This window comes from Ochotona princeps, chromosome 19 (genome assembly GCF_030435755.1).
Source record: "Ochotona princeps isolate mOchPri1 chromosome 19, mOchPri1.hap1, whole genome shotgun sequence".
NCBI classification, from domain to species: Eukaryota; Metazoa; Chordata; class Mammalia; order Lagomorpha; family Ochotonidae; genus Ochotona; species Ochotona princeps.
The window spans coordinates 30,597,232-30,617,473 of NC_080850.1; the positions used below are offsets into that span (position 1 = coordinate 30,597,232).

The 20,242-nt window shown below is 51.7% G+C and overlaps 3 protein-coding genes across 3 annotated transcripts; 2 read left to right on the plus strand and 1 right to left on the minus strand.

Annotated features, from left to right (window-relative positions):
- Positions 1-36: 36 nt before the first annotated feature.
- Positions 37-10,593, plus strand: HARS1 (histidyl-tRNA synthetase 1). The gene is made up of 13 exons (XM_004586485.4): positions 37-239; positions 522-611; positions 4,280-4,399; positions 5,272-5,367; positions 5,835-5,960; positions 6,557-6,664; positions 6,805-6,903; positions 7,133-7,226; positions 7,378-7,505; positions 7,598-7,840; positions 9,450-9,566; positions 9,738-9,884; positions 10,186-10,593. The coding sequence occupies exons 1-13, from the start codon at positions 150-152 to the stop codon at positions 10,255-10,257; spliced, it is 1,530 nt and encodes a 509-aa protein (XP_004586542.2). The 5' UTR covers positions 37-149; the 3' UTR covers positions 10,258-10,593.
- A 104-nt stretch (positions 10,594-10,697) lies between these two features.
- Positions 10,698-12,961, plus strand: DND1 (DND microRNA-mediated repression inhibitor 1). The gene is made up of 4 exons (XM_004586484.2): positions 10,698-11,004; positions 11,139-11,256; positions 11,618-12,079; positions 12,500-12,961. The coding sequence occupies exons 1-4, from the start codon at positions 10,981-10,983 to the stop codon at positions 12,955-12,957; spliced, it is 1,062 nt and encodes a 353-aa protein (XP_004586541.2). The 5' UTR covers positions 10,698-10,980; the 3' UTR covers positions 12,958-12,961.
- A 464-nt stretch (positions 12,962-13,425) lies between these two features.
- WDR55 (WD repeat domain 55) lies at positions 13,426-18,018 on the minus strand. The gene is made up of 7 exons (XM_004586483.2): positions 17,785-18,018; positions 14,936-15,036; positions 14,764-14,851; positions 14,492-14,671; positions 14,308-14,407; positions 14,047-14,216; positions 13,426-13,956 (listed from the first exon to the last, which is right to left on the minus strand). The coding sequence occupies exons 1-7, from the start codon at positions 17,973-17,975 to the stop codon at positions 13,635-13,637; spliced, it is 1,152 nt and encodes a 383-aa protein (XP_004586540.2). The 5' UTR covers positions 17,976-18,018; the 3' UTR covers positions 13,426-13,634.
- Between the last annotated feature and the right edge of the window lie 2,224 nt (positions 18,019-20,242).

Sequence of the window (20,242 nt, forward strand, 5' to 3'; positions counted from 1 at the left end):
TAGGGCCGTGCAGAGACTCTCTAGGCGTCCGGACTGACGACTCGATAGCCGGAAGTCATCCAGGCTGGATGTGAAGGCTGAGGCCACCAAGGGCCGGTGTGGACCGAGTCAGCGGGTGTGGACAGAGTCGGCCTCAGTGAACGGCGGGGATGGCTGACCGCGCGGCGCTCGAGGAGCTGGTGCGGCTTCAGGGAGAGCACGTGCGGGGTCTCAAGCAGCAGAAGGCCAGCGCAGAACAGGTGCGACTCGGGGGGCAGCCGAGGGGCCGCGGCTAAGCCAGGGAAGCATTTAAAGCCCGAGTCGTCTTGAACAGAAGACAGTCAAGCGGGAGAAGGACCGGACTGGGAGGGATGTGGTCGGGTGAGTCTCCAGAGAAGCGAAGCTAGGCTTGGCTAGACAGATCTGCCCAGAAGCCTGATGCTGGAGGAATATTGAATGAATGGCGGGTTGGGTGGGGGGGGGGGGAGGGAAGGGAAGTGACTGACGCCAAGCCCTAGCTCAGCGACTTCTTTCTTTCACAGATAGAGGAGGAGGTGGCGAAACTGCTGAAACTAAAGGCACAGCTGGGCCCTGATGACACCAAACACAAGTTTGTGCTCAAAAACCCCAAGGTAATAGCCTGCCTGCTGGGAACCTCTGGGCAGTCTAGAATTCCACTCACAGCCGACCCAGGTCGCTGATGAGGGCCTCAAAGGCTGCAGAGATGACAGCTGTTCTGGGCGGGTGACTGGCGGGAATGGGAGCAAGGCACTGTGCCATGACCATAGCAAGGCAGCTGGGCGTCTGGGGACTCGGCCTGCTGCCCCCTCTTCATGCAGTGCTGAGTGCTCCTTGCGTCCTTAGTACTGTGCAAGCCACTGGATATACACTGTGGGACCATATGTGCTGTCCGCCGGGAGCTTACACGATCCCGCAGGAGACAAAGTGAGGACAGATGACCCCATCGTGATTGTAGGTAGTGAAATAAAGGAATCCACAGGATGCTTGGAGGGAGTCGGGGGAATTTAAAAACTTCCCTCCAGGAAGTCATCTGGTAATGGAGAGAACCTGTGGGTGGGAGGTCACCAGGGGTGTGAAGAAGATCAATCCAAGTATCACCTTTTAGTAGTTATTCGTGTAGTTTATTTACCTTTCGAGGCTGAGGCTTGGTGCTCAAAAATAAGTGTTTAATGAAAGTATTTGGAATTGAGTTTCAAAGGAGAGAGAAGAATATGTCTTCCTTATGTTAAGATGAACCCTTTGGACTTGAACTCACAGAACCATTCTTTTACTACATATAACTCATTTTCAAAGATTATAGAGAGTAAAACAATGAAGCAATGATGGTCAATGAATATTGAAACTGGAAGGCATAGAAAATGTAATGGATGCTTTGTGATAGGTTGGACTTCCCTCAAAGTTAACGATCAGTCTTAACATTGCTAAAAGATGAGCACCCAGACGTTGTCTTCCTGCTGATGTGATGCAATAAGAAGCATGTAGCACCACCCATGAAGTATTCTTGCCAAACATGGAACCTGAATTTAATCAGGTCTCTGAACTGTGATGAGTTTGCATCATGCTCAGTTATGCCATTTAATAACATGTTAAATGACATATTTAGAATATATTGTTAATCAAATACAAAATGTGAAGTTTTGAAGGACAAATGTATCATTTTCTTCAACAAATGCTTTTTTCATAAAGGGAAGGGAAACTGTTGTAGATTGGGTATACATATCAGCTAAATAGAAGGCATAGCCTTCATTTGGAATCTGACTCCAATAAGCCACTCATAAAAAGGTACTATTGAGGTAAAAAGGGAAAGTTGAACATGGTTTGCCAGTAATTAACACTAAGAGGCTAGTTAGTTTTGTTGGTTATAAAAAGAGCATTATCATGTTTTCAGATTTTCTTTAAAAGTTTTTATGTATTAGAGGATTATGTTGAAATACTTATAAGTGAAATGACATGAGATTTACATTAAAATACTTCAGAAAAAAAATCAGAGCTGACATGACATAAGGATGATAGACGCTAATGGTTGTGTAATCTAGGGAAGGGATACATCATGGTTTAGAATCTATTCTGTATATGTCTGAAAGTTTCCATAATATTATTAGAAAATGAGATTATGCCGGGGAGTTAATATCTATTATAGTTTGTTACCCTGCATTTTAGAAAACATTTGTTTTATTTATTTGAAAGACAAAGAGATATTGGGTGGAAATTGGTGAGGTGAGAGCCCAGTGAATGGCTCAGTTGGCTAATCCTCCCCATTCAAGTGCCAGTTCCTGTCTCATATGGGCTCCGGTTTGTATCCCTGTTGCTCCACTTCCCATCTAGCTCCCTACTTGTGGTTGTGAAAGCAGTGGAGGATGGTTCAAAGCCTGGGACCAAATACCCTCATGGTTGACCCAAAAGAAGCTCTTGGCTCTTAGCTTTGGATAGGCTTAGCTTAAGGCATTGTGGCTATTTGGGGAGTGAACCAGTGGGTGGAAGATCATTGTCTCTGTAAATCTGACTTTCCAGTAAAAATAAAGAAATCTTAAAAAAAAAAAAAAAAAACTTGATCGAGTAGGTGTCTTCTCTCTCTTAATTTATTCCCCAAATGTCCACATAGCCAGAGCTGTGCCAGGCTGAGGCCAGAGCCTGGAACTCCATCTGGAGCATCCTTATGGATGGCAAAGACCCAAGAACTTGGACCATCTTCCACTGCCTTCCCAGGTGCATTAGCAGGGAACTAGAAACGGAAATGGAAAAGCTGGGATCCAGTCCTGCACTCTTATGAAATGAATGTCAGCATCACTAGCAGCAGCATAACTCACCATTCCACAGTGTCAGTCCCTAAAATACGTTTCTTTTTTAAAAAAATAAATTTTACCTGAAAGTCAGAGTTACAGAGAGAGAGACAGACAGAGAGATCTTCCATCCACTGGTTCACTTCCCAGATTACCACCACGGCCAGAGCTGGACCTGTCCAAGCTAGAAGACAGGAGCTTCTTGCAAATTTCCCTCGTAGAGATAGGGGCCCAAGGTCTTGAGTCATCTTCTACTGCTTCCCAGGCCATTAGTAGGGAGCTGTTATCAGAAATGGAGAAGCCATATGGGATACTGGCACTGCTTTCACAACCATACTTCTCAGCTTCCTGTAACCCATCCACTGAATTGTCTGCCCAAGCTGTTGAATGGTAAGAGGCTCTTTGGGAAACTTCCTGATAGGATCTACCCAGATGGTATTGCAATCCCATTGACCCTGATCTTATAATGATCTGGTGTAAAATAGAATGAGAGTAGAGAGAATCAGGTACCTCTTTTCCAGTTAAAAGGCTTTGTTACTTTAACCACAAAGTTAAAATAGCATTGCCCCGATTCTGAACTAGGCCTGAAGTTACAGACATGACTTTGTAAATATATTGTTTTACTCTGTTGTGATGCCCTTTTATTTATTTATTTATTGAAAACTGCTATCATGTAAGATAAACTATAAATTGCTGCCAACTGCAATAATGATATATATGATAAAAGTGACCCATGGTGACCATCGTGGTAGCCTAGTGGCTAAAGTCCTTGCCTTACACACACTAGGTTCCCATATGGGTGCCGATTCTGATCCTGGCAGCCCCACTTCCCATCCAGCTACCTGCTTGTGGCCTGGGAAAGCATCCAAGATGTTCCCAAGGCCTTGGGACCTTGCACCCACATGGGAGACCCGGAAGAAGCCGTTGTGGCCACTTGGGGCGGGGGATCAATGGATGGAAGATCTTCCTCTCCGTCTCTTCTCCTCTCTATGTATATGCCTTTCCAATAAAAATAAACAAATCTTTTTTTTAAAAATGACCCATGGATAAGCAGAGAAAAATAATATCTTTCTGCCCATGCATTTGTCAGAAGGAAATTAGAGAACAAATAGTACTGTGAATTAGGATTTAAAGGAATAATTACATTGAGAGAGAAAAGCTGCTGGTAGAATTTAGAATTCAGGTAGTTGTCCTAGCTTGAATTGATAATATTCTTTTTATTAGGTAAGTATTTTTTGGCGAGGCAAGGAAATATTCTGTTATTTCTAGAGAGGGTTTTTAGAAAAAACGCTTGGAGAAAATAGTTGTAAGAGTTCTAGAAAATAGAACCAAGCCAAAAAGGAGATAGAATCCGAGAGGTTAATAGCTAATGGGTTAAGGATTAGTAGGGAATTGTGCTTCTGTTATAACTCAGTGGCCAGTTTGGGGTAGGATTTGCTTTTCTCATTGTTGAAGTCATCCATTTATTTGTTAATAACTGCTTCTTATTTGACTCCAAGGGTACAAGAGACTACAGTCCCCGGCAGATGGCAGTTCGAGAGAAGGTGTTTGATGTCATCATCCGCTGCTTCAAGCGCCATGGTGCAGAAGTAATTGATACACCTGTGTTTGAACTGAAGGTGAGGCTATTTAAGGAGAAATGGTGACAATAGAGAGGGCCTAAGACCCCCTTCCTGTTATGGGCGCAGGCTTTCCCCAGGGAGGGGCACAGAAGTGGCACGGAGCGGACTTTTATTTGTCTTGGTTGTGTCTGTGGCTTCCTAAAGAGAGTCCTGCTAAGGAGTGGAGTTGTTCCAGCTCCTTTCTACAGTGAAATCCATGGCATGTGTTAGACTAGTGCTGGTGCTGGCATGATGGTACAGCTGGTTAAGCCACTACCTGAAAGAACCAGCATTCCATATAGACACCTATTTGAATCGTGGCTGCTCCGCTTCTCATTCAACTCCCTGCTAATGACCCAAACGCTTATGCCCTATACGCACATGAGAGACCCAGAAGAACCTCCTGGCTTTTTTCTGGCCCAGTCTTTGGTGTTGCAGCCACCTGGTGAGTGAACCAGCATATGGAAGATCAACCTCTCTCTCTTCTCTCTGTAACTGCCTTTCAAAGAAACAAACACAACTTTAAAGAAACATACACACACATTACACAGATTAGAGGGGCAGGCATTTGGCACAACAGTGAAAATGCACGTGTGCTAGGCCTGGGGTCCTGAGCTCTGTCCCTGGTCCCGACTCTTAATTCCAGCTTCCTGCTGATGCAGACCCTGATGGGCAGCAGTAATGGCTCAAGTGCTGGGTCCACACCACCCATATGGGAGACCTGCATTGAGTTTCCACCTCCAAACTAGTCCAACCCAGTGCTTGTGTGGTGGACTTTTGTTTTCAAACTTTTCTTAAAAATTGTTATGTTCTTTTAATGCGTTATATTTATGACTACTGTAACCACTTTTCTGGTTTTTTTTTGTTGTTGTTTCGTTTGTTTTTTCCAGGAGACACTGACTGGAAAGTATGGGGAAGACTCTAAACTTATCTATGACCTGAAGGACCAGGGCGGCGAGCTGCTGTCCCTTCGCTATGACCTCACTGTATCTTTCTAAGCCAGAACTCTTGACACTTTGGATGGACTGGCCCTCAGTAGGGTAGGGCTGTTTCTAACCTCAGGTGCAGGGAACAGGAGACATAGGTAGGTTTAACCATGAGGCTTAGCAGCTAGGGGAGCTATTTCTGCAAGCTAAGAGTTGGCTAAACAGAGCACCGCATTATCAGTGTAAATCTTTAGTAAGCTGTCTCCAGACTTTACAGAGAATCATTTGCCTGGAGATCCCACATGGGCCCTTGCCTGCTCTGGCCAAGCTGTCCAGCCCTGTGCTGAGCTCATCCTGGTCTAGGGAAGTCACAGCCAAAGAGAATGGAGCCTTACTCTTGACACTTCAGCTGCCCCTAGAAACACAGTTGACCCCACAGGGACGGGTGAGATGCATCATCTTCTGTTGGGGGCCATAACTGCCAGATGATCACAAGAGGCACTTTCTCCTTAACCCTTTGTTCCCAGGTTCCCTTTGCTCGGTATTTGGCAATGAACAAACTGACCAACATTAAGCGCTATCACATAGCAAAAGTCTATAGACGAGATAACCCAGCCATGACCCGTGGCCGATATCGGGAGTTCTACCAGTGTGTGAGTACGGGCGGCTGTGGGACAGGATGGGGAATTCTCAGGCCTTCCCAGAAGCCGCAAGAATCGATTGAATACTCCTAGAGTCCAGAACAACTGGTTGTCCCAGATGATGTCCTAAGATCTCTATTTACATATGAGTAAATTTAATACTCAGCAGATGAAGAAATCTCAGGGGTAAGAAAAGCCAAGTCAGGAGAAGAACTCCATAGCTGTGTCTTTTCTGTTAATCCGAAGTGATAGAAAAACAACAAAAGATAAGGAGATTGCATGTCAAACATGAAAACTCCCAGACTGATAACAAGGCTTCTGACTGAGCATAGAAGATAATAAGGGATTAATACCAGGTAATTGCCCCAGAAGGAATTAAGATGATGAAGAAATAGATACTGTAGGGGTAACAGGAGATGGAAAGGCCATCAAAAGTGGTGAGAAGCCCAAAAATCTGGGGGTTTCTGTTAGGTTAATTAGGCATTGGGAATGAAGAAGATCTGTGCTTGGGGTGAAATGGCCTTCATGGAACTTCCATAGAGCTTCCAGAAGGATCTGCTTTAGGTTAGCTGATCCTTAAGGAGCTACAACTATGCCTGTTGCTGCAGGATTTTGACATCGCAGGGCAGTTTGACCCCATGATCCCTGATGCCGAGTGCCTGAAGATCATGTGTGAGATCCTGAGCTCACTTCAGATAGGCGACTTCCTGGTCAAGGTCAGAGCTTGGGGCCAGGAGGGTGAGGCTGGGCTTGGGCTTGCACAGGAGAATGTCTGGGCAGAGGGGCCAAGAGCGTAAGTCACTTTGTGAAAAAGTCCTTTGCTGTGCCTTGGGTCATGACGGCCAACCCCCATCAGGTTAACGATCGGCGCATCCTGGATGGAATGTTCGCCATCTGTGGAGTTCCTGATGTTAAGTTCCGGACTATATGCTCCTCGGTGGACAAGCTGGACAAGGTAATGACCCTAACACCTGACTCTTCTTTTCCTAGATATCACTCTACCCTGAGAGTTGGGAATCAAGATTAGGAGTAAGAGGTGCCTACCTCCATGCCCATCAGAAGAAGTTTAGTCTGAGGATGTAGGTCAAAGGATAGCCTGGGCTTCCAGACTGTTCCTCAAGAAAGGTCTGTATTTCTTCTGGGAGGGAAGCTGCAGGGTTTCTGACTGATATCTCTCTGCCCAGGTGCCCTGGGAGGAAGTGAAGAATGAGATGGTGGGAGAAAAGGGCCTTGCACCCGAGGTGGCCGACCGCATTGGTGACTACGTCCAGCAGCATGGTGAGGAGTAGACCCCAACCTCCCTGAAGCTGAAATTCCCATATGTGGGTGTGTTCATGCATGCATGTGTACACACAGAACCCAGGCAAGATGGCCCCTTCCCCACCTTTTTCTTGTGCCTTTCAGTCTGGACACAAATCTCTCTCCCCAGGTGGCGTGTCCTTGGTCGAGCAGCTACTCCAGGATCCTAAACTGTCTCAAAATAAACAGGCCACGGAAGGCCTGACAGACCTCAAATTGCTGTTTGAGTACCTGACGCTGTTTGGCATTAATGACAAAGTGAGTCCAGTTGGGAACAAGTGCTCTGGCTGATCATTGGGGTTTCAGGTCCCTGCTGCTAATCTAGTACTGACCATGCCTTTTTTCCACAGATCTCCTTTGACCTCAGTCTTGCTCGAGGGCTAGACTACTATACCGGGGTGATCTATGAAGCAGTGCTGCTACAGACTCCAGCTCAGGCAGGGGAAGAGCCCTTGGGTGTGGGCAGTGTGGCTGCTGGAGGGCGCTACGATGGACTGGTGGGCATGTTCGACCCCAAAGGGCGCAAGGTGCCCTGTGTGGGACTCAGCATTGGAGTGGAACGGATCTTCTCCATTGTGGAGCAGAGACTAGAGGTAGGTCAAAGGCAGGTGGGCAGGTAATGGTGTCTAAGCTGTCTTTGATGTCCAGGGGAGCAAGTGGCACTGCTTTGGGTAAGGAGCTTATGTGAAAGAAGTGGAGCAAAGAGCATTGTACAGCTAAGTCTGAGCCAGCCCAAGAACTCTGTCCTGGTCTCCATGTGGGTAACAGAGGCTTAGGTGTAGGCTGTGTTCCCCCGGCCTCCCAGGCACATTAGCAGGCAGCCAGATCAGAAGCGACAGAGTCAGGATTGCCATCTTGACAGCTGCAGGGTCTCACCTCAACACTCTAGTGCTGTCTCCAAGTGGGAGGCCCTGAGGCTCTGGTATGCCACCAATGGCCGTGTTGACTCCTTAGCAGCTAGAGCACACTAAGGAAGACCTCAGAGTCCCAAGACCTTGACTGCTGCCAGGGCATTTCATCCTCTAGGGATGCTCTAATAACTGCTCACTGCTCCTATTCTTTTTGAAATATTATTTATTTGAAAGTCAGAGTTACAGAGAGATCTTCCATCTGTTGGTTTACTTCCCAGATGGCTGCAGTAGCCAAAGCTAAGCCAGGCCAAAGCCAGAAATTTCATCTGGGTCTTGCATAGGAATGCATTGTTGGGTCTTGTTTAGCTGCTTTTCCCAGGTTTATTAGAGGAAGCTGGATTGGAAGTGGAGCAGCTAGAGCACAAACCTTGCTGATTTCAGACGCCAGCATCAAATACAATGGCTTTACCCACTATGCCACAACACATCACATCCTATTTTTATGTGTAAACACCTAAGTTTCTCAGTTGAGGTCACTGCTCCATTAGGCATCTTATAGAAACTATGAAAACAATTTTCCAGGGGCTGGTATCAGGGCATAGTGAGTAAAGCCCCTGCCTCCAACACCAGCATCTCCAGTGCTTACCAGTTTGAGTCCCACTGTTCCACTTCCAATCCAGCTCCCTGCTAATACTCCTAGGAAAACAGCAGAAGACAATCCCAGTGCTTGCTTCCCTGTATCCACACAAAGCAACCCCTGGCTTTGGCGTGGCCCAGCCCTAGCCATTGTGGTCAGCTGGAAAGTGAGCCAGTAGATTGAAGATTTCTCTGTTCTTCCTTCTACTGTAACTCGATCTTTCAAAAAAAAAGTTAAGAATAATTTTTAAGTTTTCTAGAAGTCCAGGAACTGCAGCAGTATTTTCCATTACCCCTTACTCACACACAACCTGAGTTTTTCCCTGTAACTGATGTATGAGAGACAGTTTCCTAAATGGGCAAATAATAGGTGGTGACTCCTACTGCCAGGACAGATTTGTCTGGGAGGTTTACAGTATCACTTTTGTATGAATGTTCTTGTGGGCCCTTAAGGTATTAAATAGAAATGAACTTGAAGTCACTGTAAATAAGGCACCTAGGTTATTCTGGCAAGTGGTAGCTATAAGTCAGTTCTTTTTTTTTTTTTTTTTTTTTTTGTCTGTCTCTCTCTGTATACCACCTAATGCCCACTTGCTGGAAAATACTGGGTCCTTTCCCTGTTGGAGCCTAGTGACCAGAGGCAGGAAGCTATGTTTGCTCCTGGAGGGTGCCAGCTCAGCTCTGACTCTCCTGCTCCCCGCCTTCCCCACCACAGGCTTTAGAGGAGAAGGTGCGGACCACCGAGACTCAGGTCCTCGTGGCATCCGCACAGAAGAAGCTTCTGGAGGAGAGACTGAAGCTTGTCTCTGAGCTGTGGGATGCTGGGATCAAGGTATGGGATGTAAACCTCAGGGCTGCAGCCTACTTGGGAGGGCTAGACACAAACTGCATAAATGCTCCTCCCCAGTGGCTCCTGCTATGACATCCTGGGATGTAGCTCAGAGCCATGGGTCCCCCAGGAGATTATTCCCTAGCCTTCACTGTCTACTGTGATCCCCCACAGGCTGAATTACTCTACAAGAAGAATCCAAAGCTACTGAACCAGCTGCAGTACTGTGAGGAGGCGGGCATCCCACTGGTGGCCATCATCGGCGAGCAGGAGCTCAAGGATGGGGTCATCAAGCTGCGTTCGGTGGCCAGCAGGGAAGAGGTGAGAGGGCAGCAGGCCAGGCTGGAGGACAAGGGAGCATATGCCACATTGGCAGACCCAGGGCTCTTCAAGACCCGAGAAAGGTCTGGCATTCACATTAGTACCAACTCTTAAAAAACCCAAGGGTGTGCACAACCTGTGGCTGTGGCAGGTTAAAACCTCCTCTAGAATGTACATCCCAGGCCTTTTTGGCACCCCCAAAAAGCACCATCTCCCCTCAGCTGTTGGGACAGGTTCCTGCTTCCAGCTGGGAACAGTGGGGTAGAAGCCGTTCAGACCACCTTCCTCCCCTTCCCTTCAGGTGGACGTGCGGAGGGAAGACCTGGTGGAGGAAATCCGAAGGAGAACAGCCCAGGCCCCCTGCGCCTGCTGAAGAGAGCCACCTTTCAGAGGAAGGAAAGTGCAGCTGGCACTATTTGAGGCAAAGACAAAACTGCATCTGCATTATTAGGCCAGCTCCGTGCCTCCCTGTGCCTGCAGGAAGACCTGAGAGTGACTAGCAGACACTTTGTTCTATGATTACTTTATTGTTATTGTCTGGCAAAAACAGCCAGGATCTCTGGCACTTTCCACAGAAGGCCCCTGGGGATGAGTCCAGCATGCACCCCTGGGTCCCCGGGACTGGGTCTGAGGTGGCCTCACCTGGGCGCCACAAAAGCAGATGCAGCCCCAGAGCCAGCTGCCAAAGGTCCAATAAAATGCCTCAACCCTAAGGCGTGCGGCATCACTGATGTCTAGCTGCAGGGCCTGGGCCCCACTCGTTCAGACCACTTGAGGGGTGGAGACTGGAAAAAGACTCCCAGTGCGGCCCACCTCCCAGCCCTCCAGGCCAAGGGTGCATCCGGCCAGCCGCGTCCCGGAGCTGCCCCTCTCTGGTGGCTGGGCCCGGGGCTCACTCCACTGCCAGAGTTTCTAATTTTCACCAACACCTCGGAAGACCCGCGGCGCACGTGCAGTGGATACCTCCACCCCTGGAGGGGCGGGGCCATGCTCGCAGCCAATGAGCGCGGGGGGGGCGGAGGGTTAGGGAAGCTTCGAGAGGCCGGCTTGGAGGAGGTTATAAGTAGGGTACGGACGAGCAAAGGGCAGCAAAGCCATGCAGTCCAAGCGCGAGTGTGAGGTGAGTGCTTGGCGACTGGCGCGCCCACGAGCTCCGCCGGTGCAGGGGAAGGGTGGCCGCAGGGACGCCGGGCAGCACCGGCGAGGTGGAGGTGACCTCGGCGATTCGCCATTCCGCCCTGCGTTTTCCCCCAGCAATGGTGTGAGAGGGTGAATCCGGAGAACAAGGCGGCCCTGGAGGCGTGGGTCAGGGAGACTGGCATCCAGCTGGTGCAGGTGAACGGGCAGAGGAAGTATGGCGGGCCGCCTCCAGGTACAGTAGCCCCTGCGCCTGCCTTGGCTGCCCCAGCCTAGACGGCGCCCGGCTGGCCTTTGGGGGAGGGGCCTGCCTCGGGCCTCACTTAAACCCCAACCTGCGTCTTCCCCACCTCCAAGCAGAGGAGGAAATTCGGTTTGGCCTCCCTAGCCACCCGCCCAGTCGAGTAAAGAAGCCAGTGTTAACTTGCATGCATTTTTCGACAGCCCTTCTAGCTCAGCCGCGTAATTATGCCAAGGACCGGGTGTTGCATCCCCCTTGACAGACGTTCGTTCCTCTCTCCCTTGCCGCGTTCGCGGATGCGAACTCCGCACCCTGCCGGTGGGTGACAATGCCCCTCCGTACCTCCCCTCCCCAGGCTGGGTGGGCAGCCCGCCGCCGGCCGGGTCCGAAGTGTTTATCGGACGGCTGCCCCAGGACGTGTACGAGCACCAGTTGATCCCACTGTTCCAGCGCGTGGGCCGCCTCTACGAGTTCCGCCTGATGATGACCTTCAGCGGCCTGAACCGTGGCTTCGCCTACGCCCGCTACAGCTCTCGGCGCGGCGCGCAGGCCGCCATTGCCACGCTGCACAACCACCCGCTGCGGCCTTCGTGCCCGCTGCTGGTGTGCCGCAGCACGGAGAAGTGCGAGCTGAGCGTGGACGGGCTGCCGCCGGGGCTGAGCCACCAGGCGCTGCTGCTGGCGCTGCGGCCGCTGGGGCCCGGCCTGCAGGAGGCGCTGCTGCTGCCCAGCCCCGGGCCGGCGCTGGCCCAGATGGCGCTGCTCAAGTTCAGCTCCCACCGCGCGGCCGCCATGGCCAAAAAGGCCCTGGTGGAAGGTAGGGCTGGAAGCGCGGAGGCGGGGGCGTGCTGGTCGCTTTTCGCTCTAGGTAGCAATTAAAAAGTCACAACATATTGGGTTAAACGTGCCTCACTCAGTTTGTGACTTTAAGCTGGTTGAGCTCAGAATATTTTTCTAGTGGGAAATATTCACCTTTTTTCCTCTATTTTGAGAATGAACTGTGTGCCTGTGATACTTAGCACCTTGCCTGGTTCTTAACAGTAACAGTAAAGATAAGCTATTGTGATGGTTATCAAGTAAACAAAGCCTGCACTAACCAGTTACCTTGAAAATTTAGCAAGTAGCAATGGATTACCCTCCAGGAAATGCATTGGTTGGTCAGTGTAATTCAGGGAGGCTGCTTGCATAGGCCCCAGGGCTTAGACCTTGCATTGTCTTTTGCCTTTTTTCCCTGCAGGGCAGTCCCGCCTCTGTGGAGAGCTGGTGTCTGTGGAGTGGCTCAAGCCAGACCTGAAACAGCAACTACGCCAGCAGTTTACAGGTCCCTCCCTGCGGTTCCTTCAGACAGAAGGCACCCAGTTGGCTCTACCCAGGGACAAGCTAGGGTCCCAAGGTGCTCGGGCTGCCCTGCAGCTGCTGTGCCAGCGGATGAAGCTGGGCAGCCCGGTGTTCTTGACCAAGTGTTTGGGGATGGGCCCTGCTGGCTGGCACCGCTTCTGGTACCAGGTGGTGATCCCTGGGCATCCAGTGCCTTTCAGTGGCCTCATCTGGGTTGTGCTAGCCACGGATGGGCAGGATGGGCATGAGGTGGCCAAGGATGCCGTGTCCGCACGGCTGCTAGAGGCACTGGGTGAGTCAGGGGCAAGCCTCTTGTGGTGTGCTGGCGCTGAGGCAGCTGCCATGGTTAAACAGTGATCTCCACCCTTTCCACACAGGCAGCCTGAACAGGCTGGCAGAACCTGTGTCAGTCCCCAGCCCAGCAGGTCTGGCTGGCCCTCTGATCCACAAAGGGGTAAGGATGTGGGCCCTGCCCGACAGTCTCCCTACCGGGACGGAGTCCCATGGCATTGGGGGCAGCTGTGGCTTGGCCTGAGTTGTCCTGCAGAATCCTTGTCCTCCCCTCCTGGGAACCCAGGTTAGAAAGTTCAGACTCTGTTCTTCCTGGGCCACTCCCTCCATGACCCCCTCCCCCTTCCTACTGTTCCTTCCCATCCTTGGCTTAAATGAATCTGTTAAGATTTTCCTGATTGCTCTGTATTTTATTTGAGGGACTGGCTGAGCCAAAGGGACAGAAATTGTGCCCTTCATTCCCAGCACCTGGCACGATGGTTTTGGTTTATGTATCGTTTTGAGGTTTTTCTATGCTGGTTGTATTTATATTAAACATCTGTTTAGTTCATACATGTGTCTGTGCTGTCTTGCCCCAGCCTGGAGTTTGTCACCGGGAAGTCCTTGCCCCCTGGAGGTGCCCTAAGTCCTGGGCCTGCAGTGTATCTTCTTGGGCTGTACGGTGGGTGATTAGCAGCTCACATCCTCCGTCAGGGCCTGTCCTGAGAAGCTGGCCTCCTGGCAGTGTGCATCCACCTGCCGCCTCAGTCACTGTCGTCCTCGCTCTCCTCCCCCTCCTCCTGAGCCTTGGAACCTTCTTCCTCATCCTTCAGTCCTGCAAAGAAGTCCTCAGCACTCCAGGCCTTGCTGCTCAGGGCACGCAGAGGACCCCCCTTTTTCTTGCGCCGCCGGTAGTCATCCACCACCAAGGCTCGAAGCTGGGCCATGTCCCAAAACTTGAGGCGCTGGTCATGGCCACTGCTGGCCAGGAAACGACCACAGTGGGAGAGGGCCAGGTTCTCCACAGGCTCCCCAGCATGCTGGCCCACGCTGCCTACCACGCGGTTTGGCAGGATGTTCACAGCCCTGCCAAGGGAAAAAACAGTGTTGGAGGGGTTGCTGACTTGCTGGCCTTGCCCTTCCTACAAACCCAGGGGCTGGCCTGTCCCCCCTCACCTGATGATGCCGTCAGTGGAGCCAGCACACAGCAGGCTCTCTGTGACTGGAACCATGCAGTCAATGGACTCAGCTCTCAGGGCAAAGCGGTCACTGGTGGCTCCGAAGCCATTCCAATTGAAGAGGTAGATGGTCCCTTCACTGGAGCCACAGGCCACCTTCTTCCCAAGCTGCAGGCAAACAGGGAAGATGATGATGGGTGGCATCTGAGATCAAGCTCCGAGCATGCGCACAGCCCGATCCCAGCATACTCAGCTGTACTTTCATGAGCGTGACGGAGGTCAGGTCTCCAGACTGGGGCTCCGAGAGCAGCTCGAACCGGCGCCGTTTAATGTTGAAGACACCCAGGCAGCCATCGCCACTGCAGGGAACAGGACGGCAGGCTCAGGCAGAGGCTTCCACAAAGGAAGCCACAGCAGGAGGGGTGGGGAGGGGAGAGGCTCACCTAGCTGTCAGCAGCAGTTTCTTGGCAGGGTCCAGAGCCATGTCAGCAATGTACTCCTCATGCTGTCGCATGTCCATCAGGGGGCCCTCCTTGCGCTGGTCCCAGAGCCGGACCCCGCCTGTGTCATCCCCAGTGGCCAGAACGTTCTCATCGACCAGCAGCAGACTGTTGATCGGAGAACTGGAGAAACACTGACGGCACTTAGGGGATTTCTGTCCCAACAGGGTCCTCCCAGTCCCCACCCTCACCTTCACACAGATGCAGCCTCTCACCCATGAGCCTTGGAAACCCGTTTCTCTAGCCGGCCCTGCTCCACATCAAGGAAGTGGATGGCTTTGTCCTTGGAGACAGTGACAAGTTCTGGGGAGAAAGGCGTGCAGGTTACAGTGCTGTCCACTGCCTCCTCTCCATGGCCACACTGCTGGCTGCCCACCCCTTACTCACTCTGCCCATCCTCAGAGAAGACGACAGCACGGCAGGACTTGAGGTGGTGACCCGAGGACCAGAGCTCCTTGGTTTCTCCTTCTTGGCAAGAGTAGGAGAACCTGGGCAGGGGGAGGGGAAGCGTGGAGTACAGATCCAGCAGAAACCCCACCAGCCTGCCCCCTCTGTGGGTGTTCCCGCTCGCACATCTCCAAGCCCCCCATAAGCACATGGTCCATTTTCCCCTGGTCAGTGAGTTCACATTACATCTTGTTTTCATTCACTATGCAGAAAGTGAGTAAGGTTAACTAAGTTTTAACTCCAATGCTGTGAAGCAGTACACATTCAGTAGAAACTCCTGGCCCTGTTTTGCCCTAGCTATATACACTAAGGAACTGGAACTGCTCGGCAGTGGCAGCTGGTACTCGGTAGTGTGCTGTGTTGCTAAGCTACAGTGTTTGCTGGGTCAGGTACATTAAATGAGCTATTTAGGGCCCGGCGGCGTGGCCTAGCAGCTAAAGTCCTTGCCTTGAAAGCCCCGGGATCCCATATGGGCGCCGGTTCTAATCCCAGCAGCTCCACTTCCCATCCAGCTCCCTGCTTGTGGCCTGGGAAAGCAGTCGAGGACGGCCCAATGCATTGGGACACTACACCCGCGGTGGGAGACCCGGAAGAGGTTCCTGGTTCCCGGCATCGGATCAGCGCGCATTGGCCTGTTGCGGCTCACTTGGGGAGTGAATCATCGGACGGAAGATCTTCCTCTCTGTCTCTCCTCCTCTGTGTATATCTGGCTGTAATAAAAATGAATAAATCTTTTTAAAAAAAATGAGCTATTTAAAATTTGAGTGTAAGTCCATTCTGTCTAGGGAACACCTGTACGTTAACTCAAGGCACATTTGCTAAGTACTTTTTTTTAAAGGACATTTATTTGAAAGAGAGAGAGAAAGACAAAGCAGTTCTTCCATGCGCTATTTCATTCCCCACATGGTCACAATAGCCAGGGCTGGCCAGGACAAAACTAGGAGCCTTGAATTCCATCCAGGTCTCCCACTGCTCCTTCCCAGGCACACAGCAGGGAGCTGGATCAGAAGTGGAGCAGCTGAGACTTGAATTGGCCCTCATGTGAGATGTAAGCTTTACAGGAGGCAGTTTAACCTGCTACCCTACAGCGCTGGCCTCTCAGAGCACTTTGTCACCACCAAAATTTTCATCCCTGAATGCCCCAACTAGGGCCTGTGTTGTGGCGTAGCAGATAAAGCGACTGCTTACAATGCTGGCATCCCATATAGGCACCAGTTCAAAACGAGGCTCCTCCACTTCAATTCAGCTCCCTGCTAATGCTCCTGGCAAAGCAGCAGCAGAAGGTCCGAGTGCTTGGGGCCTTTGCACCTACATGATTTGATCCAAACTGCTCACTTCAGCCTAGCCCAGTCCTCCCTGTGGCAGCCATCTGGGGAGTGAACTAAAGGAAAATACCTTCCTCTGACTCTGTGTAACTCTCTTAATTGTAAAAAGGGTGGGCACCCAGCACGGTAGCATAGTGGCTAAAATCCTCACCTTACATGTACTGGGATCCCATATGGGTTCCAGTTCATATCCTGGCTGCTCCACTTCCCATCCAGCTCCCTGCCTGTTGCCTGGGAAAGCAGTCGAGGATGGGTCCAGGCCTAGGGACCCTGCACCTGTGTGGGGGACCAGGAAGAGACTCCTGGCTCCTAGCTTCAAATTGGCTCAGTTCTGGCCATTGTGGCCACTTGGGGAGTGAATCAGCGGATGGAAGATCTTCCCTCTCTGTCTCTCCTCTTCTCTGTATATCTGACTTTCCGACAAAAATAAATAAAACTTTAAAAAAAAAATGTGGGGTTCCGTCACCCAGGTGGTCACTCAGGTTCCTGGCTCCAGCTTGCCACTGCCTAACTATTTTAGGCATTTGGGGAATTAACTAGCAAACAGAAGACCTCTGTCTTTCAAATGGATTTTTAAAAATAAAACATCTGGGGGCCTGGCGTGGCGGCCTAGTGGCTAAAGTCCTCGCCTTGAATGTACAGGAATCCCATATGGGTGCTGGTTCTAATCCTGGCAACCCTGCTTCCCATCCAGTTGAGGACGGCCCAAAGCCTTGGGATCTTGCACCTGTGTGGGAGACCTGGAGGAAGTTCCTGGCTCCTGATTTCACTTGGGGAATAAGTCATCAGACAGAAGATCTACCTGTCTCTCCTCCTCTCTGTATATTTGACTTTCATATATATTTATACGTATACGTATATGAATGAATGAACAAACAGAACAGGGGTGAGTGTAATAGCTCAGCAAGCTAATCTGCCACCCTGTGGCACCAGTAGGCATCCAGTATGGGTACTAGTTTATGTCTTTGCTGCCCTACTTCCCATCCAACTCCCTGCTGTGGCCTGGGCAAGCAGTTGAGGACCGCCCAAAGCCTTGGGCACTGCACCTGCATGGGAGACCCAGCAGAAACTCCTAGCTTTGGATCGGCTCAGCTCTGGCTGTTGTGGCCACTTGAGGAGTAACCAGCAAATAGAAGAATCCTGTACATAGAGGTGAGGGTAGAGATGTTGAAAACTCAGGAAAATGGAAGGGAAAAGGGCTTCCCAAACAGAAAGACTAGCAAATGTAGAGGAGTTGAGCTCCACTAAAGTGACAGAAGCCAAGAAGCCAGGGGCCTTCGGAGCCTATTTCAGGACCCAGAAGTTGCAAGATGTCTTCTGGTCTTGCTGCTAGGGCTGGTCACGCTGGTCCTGCTACTGTGTTCTCCTTTCGCTTAACAGATCTGACCAGGAGAGGGGAGTGTCCTGCGCCGTTCATCTCCCCTTCCGGCCCAGGGCGACCCCGCACCCGCTCCGCCCACTCACACGAACACGTCCCCGTCCACGTCTCCGGCCGCCAGCAGGTCGCGGGAAGGATGGAACGCCAGCCCGCTGGCCGGCGCCTCTAGCACGATGTCTTCCGGGGCGTCCCGGATCCGGGCCCGGGCTTCGGTGGAGTCGGAGTCCTCCCCGTCACTGCCGTCCCCCGCAGGCCTGTCCTCACTCGGGCCGTCCATGCTCCGCCGAGCCTCGAGCGGCGCCTCGGGCAGGGGAGCCGGCGCCGCCAGGAGCCGCGCCGCCCTCACAGCACCGCTTCTGCGTTGGCGCGCGGGGCCGGAAGCGTCGCCAGGCGTTTCCGGGAGAGGCGGGTCGGCCGCTGGGGCGCACATGGGCCGAGAGGCGGCCCGGTTAAAGCGGTACTGCAGTGAACCGCTCCTTGCTTCTGAGTCGGGGACTGCGCTGAAGGGACTCACCCCTAACTGAGGAGGACTTAGTGCATTCGGGATGGGAGAAGGGAACTCACTGGCAGCGGGGGGTCCCTCAGAGCGCCGCTGTCCCTGCCCGGCATACTTGTGCCCAAACAGCAGCGCCCTGAGCCTGTCCCTGCACTCTACCTCCACGCTGTCAGGCCACACCGTCTGGCAATGCCAGAGCTTCCGGGGAACTCCTCGGCTGTGGATCTGAAGGTGTCCGCTTCCCAAGTTCGGTTTCCCAGGTGGCCGCATGCAGGGTGGCGCGGATGCGCAGCAGCAAGGCGCTCCGTTGCCACTAGAGGGCAGTAAGTGAGATCAGGCCGCAGAGGCTGCGGGTCCCTCAGCTGCCCCGACAAGTTGCTGTGTGGCTTTCAGAGTCCTAGTTGGTCCTTTTTGTAACCAAGCCGAGGGCCATGGTCACTCCTATAAGGTTCAGTAAAGCTTGTAAAAACTCAGTTGTAAGGTGGCAGTCAGGCCACAAGTCTCGCTGTTGGTGGCCTAAGTTTCTTCATCTGAGCCACAGGTCTCCATGACCCGACAGGGACCAGCGCCCATATCCACGGGATCAGGGTGTCATTCGTCTGAGTTTGGCCACTCTAGGTGCTGCTGCAGACACAGGGTCATTTTCAACCTCACGAGCCACATGGTCGACTTCGTCAAAAACCCTAGCTCATGTGGGTGGAATGGGGAATTTCCAGCATTCCCTGGATCTGCTGAACCCACAGGCCTTGGATTCAGGACAAGCAATTGCATTCAGCCACAAAGCATTAACTCTAGACTGACAAGTACATGACCAAAGTTCTGGCAATGGGCAGTGAGGAATAAAAGGGCAGAACAGCGCAAGGCAAAGCCCAGGGGCTCAGCCTAGACCTGGGTAAGCTTAACTGGGAAATGCACCAAAGCCCTCTGCCCTGGAACCGCAATTCTCAGACTTGCAGGGCGGAGCTGCACCAGCTGCACCTCCAAAGCCCCTCCCCACTGCCACGCCTCCAGCCAGACGCAGCGATGGACACGCAGCATTACTGAGGGAATTTTGTTCCTAGGGGCGTCTTCATCTTGTGCTCACCCAGAAGCCAGTGCAGTGGAATCAGGCTCACAGACTCCCCAGTGGACCCCAACAGGCAGGGAGTCTACCTTGGGAGGGACTGACATCTGCGGTTAGCCATCAAGTTCCCATCAGACAGGATCATTTCTTCCCTCCCTGCTGGGCACACTGGCTAGTAAACATCCTCACTGTCCAGGAACACAGCAGCATGCTTCAGGAAAGGACTGATATGTCTTTGTTCGTTAATTTTTAAAATTAAAAAATTTAAAAGGCCAGTATGGCACAACAGGTTAAGCCTTTTCTGGCAATGGTGGCCTCCCAGAAGAATACTGGTTTGTCTCAGCTCCTGCATGTCTGATCCAGCTCCCTAGTAATGCACCTAGGAAAGCAGCTGAAGATGGCACAGTGCTTGTATCCCTGTACCCACGTGGGAGACCCAGATTAAAATCCTGGCCCAGGTCCCGGCGCCATGGTCTAGCAGCTAAAGCCCTTGTCTTGAGCATGCCGGGATCCCATATAGATGCCGGTTCTAATCCCAGCAGCCCTGCTTCCCATCCAGCTCCCTGCTTGTGGCCTAGGAAAGCAGTGGAGGACAGCCCAAAGCCTTGGGACCCTGCACCCGCATGGGAGACCCAGAAGAGCTCCTGGCTCCTGGCTTCAGATTGGCTCAGCACTGGCCGTGGCAGTCACTTGGGGAGTGAATCATTGGACAGAAGATATTTCTGTCTGTCTCTCCTCTCTATATATATCTGACTTTGCAATAAAAATAAATAAAATCTTAAAAAAAAATCCTGGCTTCTGGCTTCAAATGACCCAAAGCTGTAACCATTGTGGGCCACTGCAGAGTGGACCAGCAGATGGAAGATTTGTCTCTTCCTCTCTGTCTACATTTCTTTTTGGTATGAAAGAAGTCTTCCATCTGCTGGTTCACTCTCCAAATGTCTCAACAGCCAGTGCTGAACCAGGCAGAACACAAACACCTGGA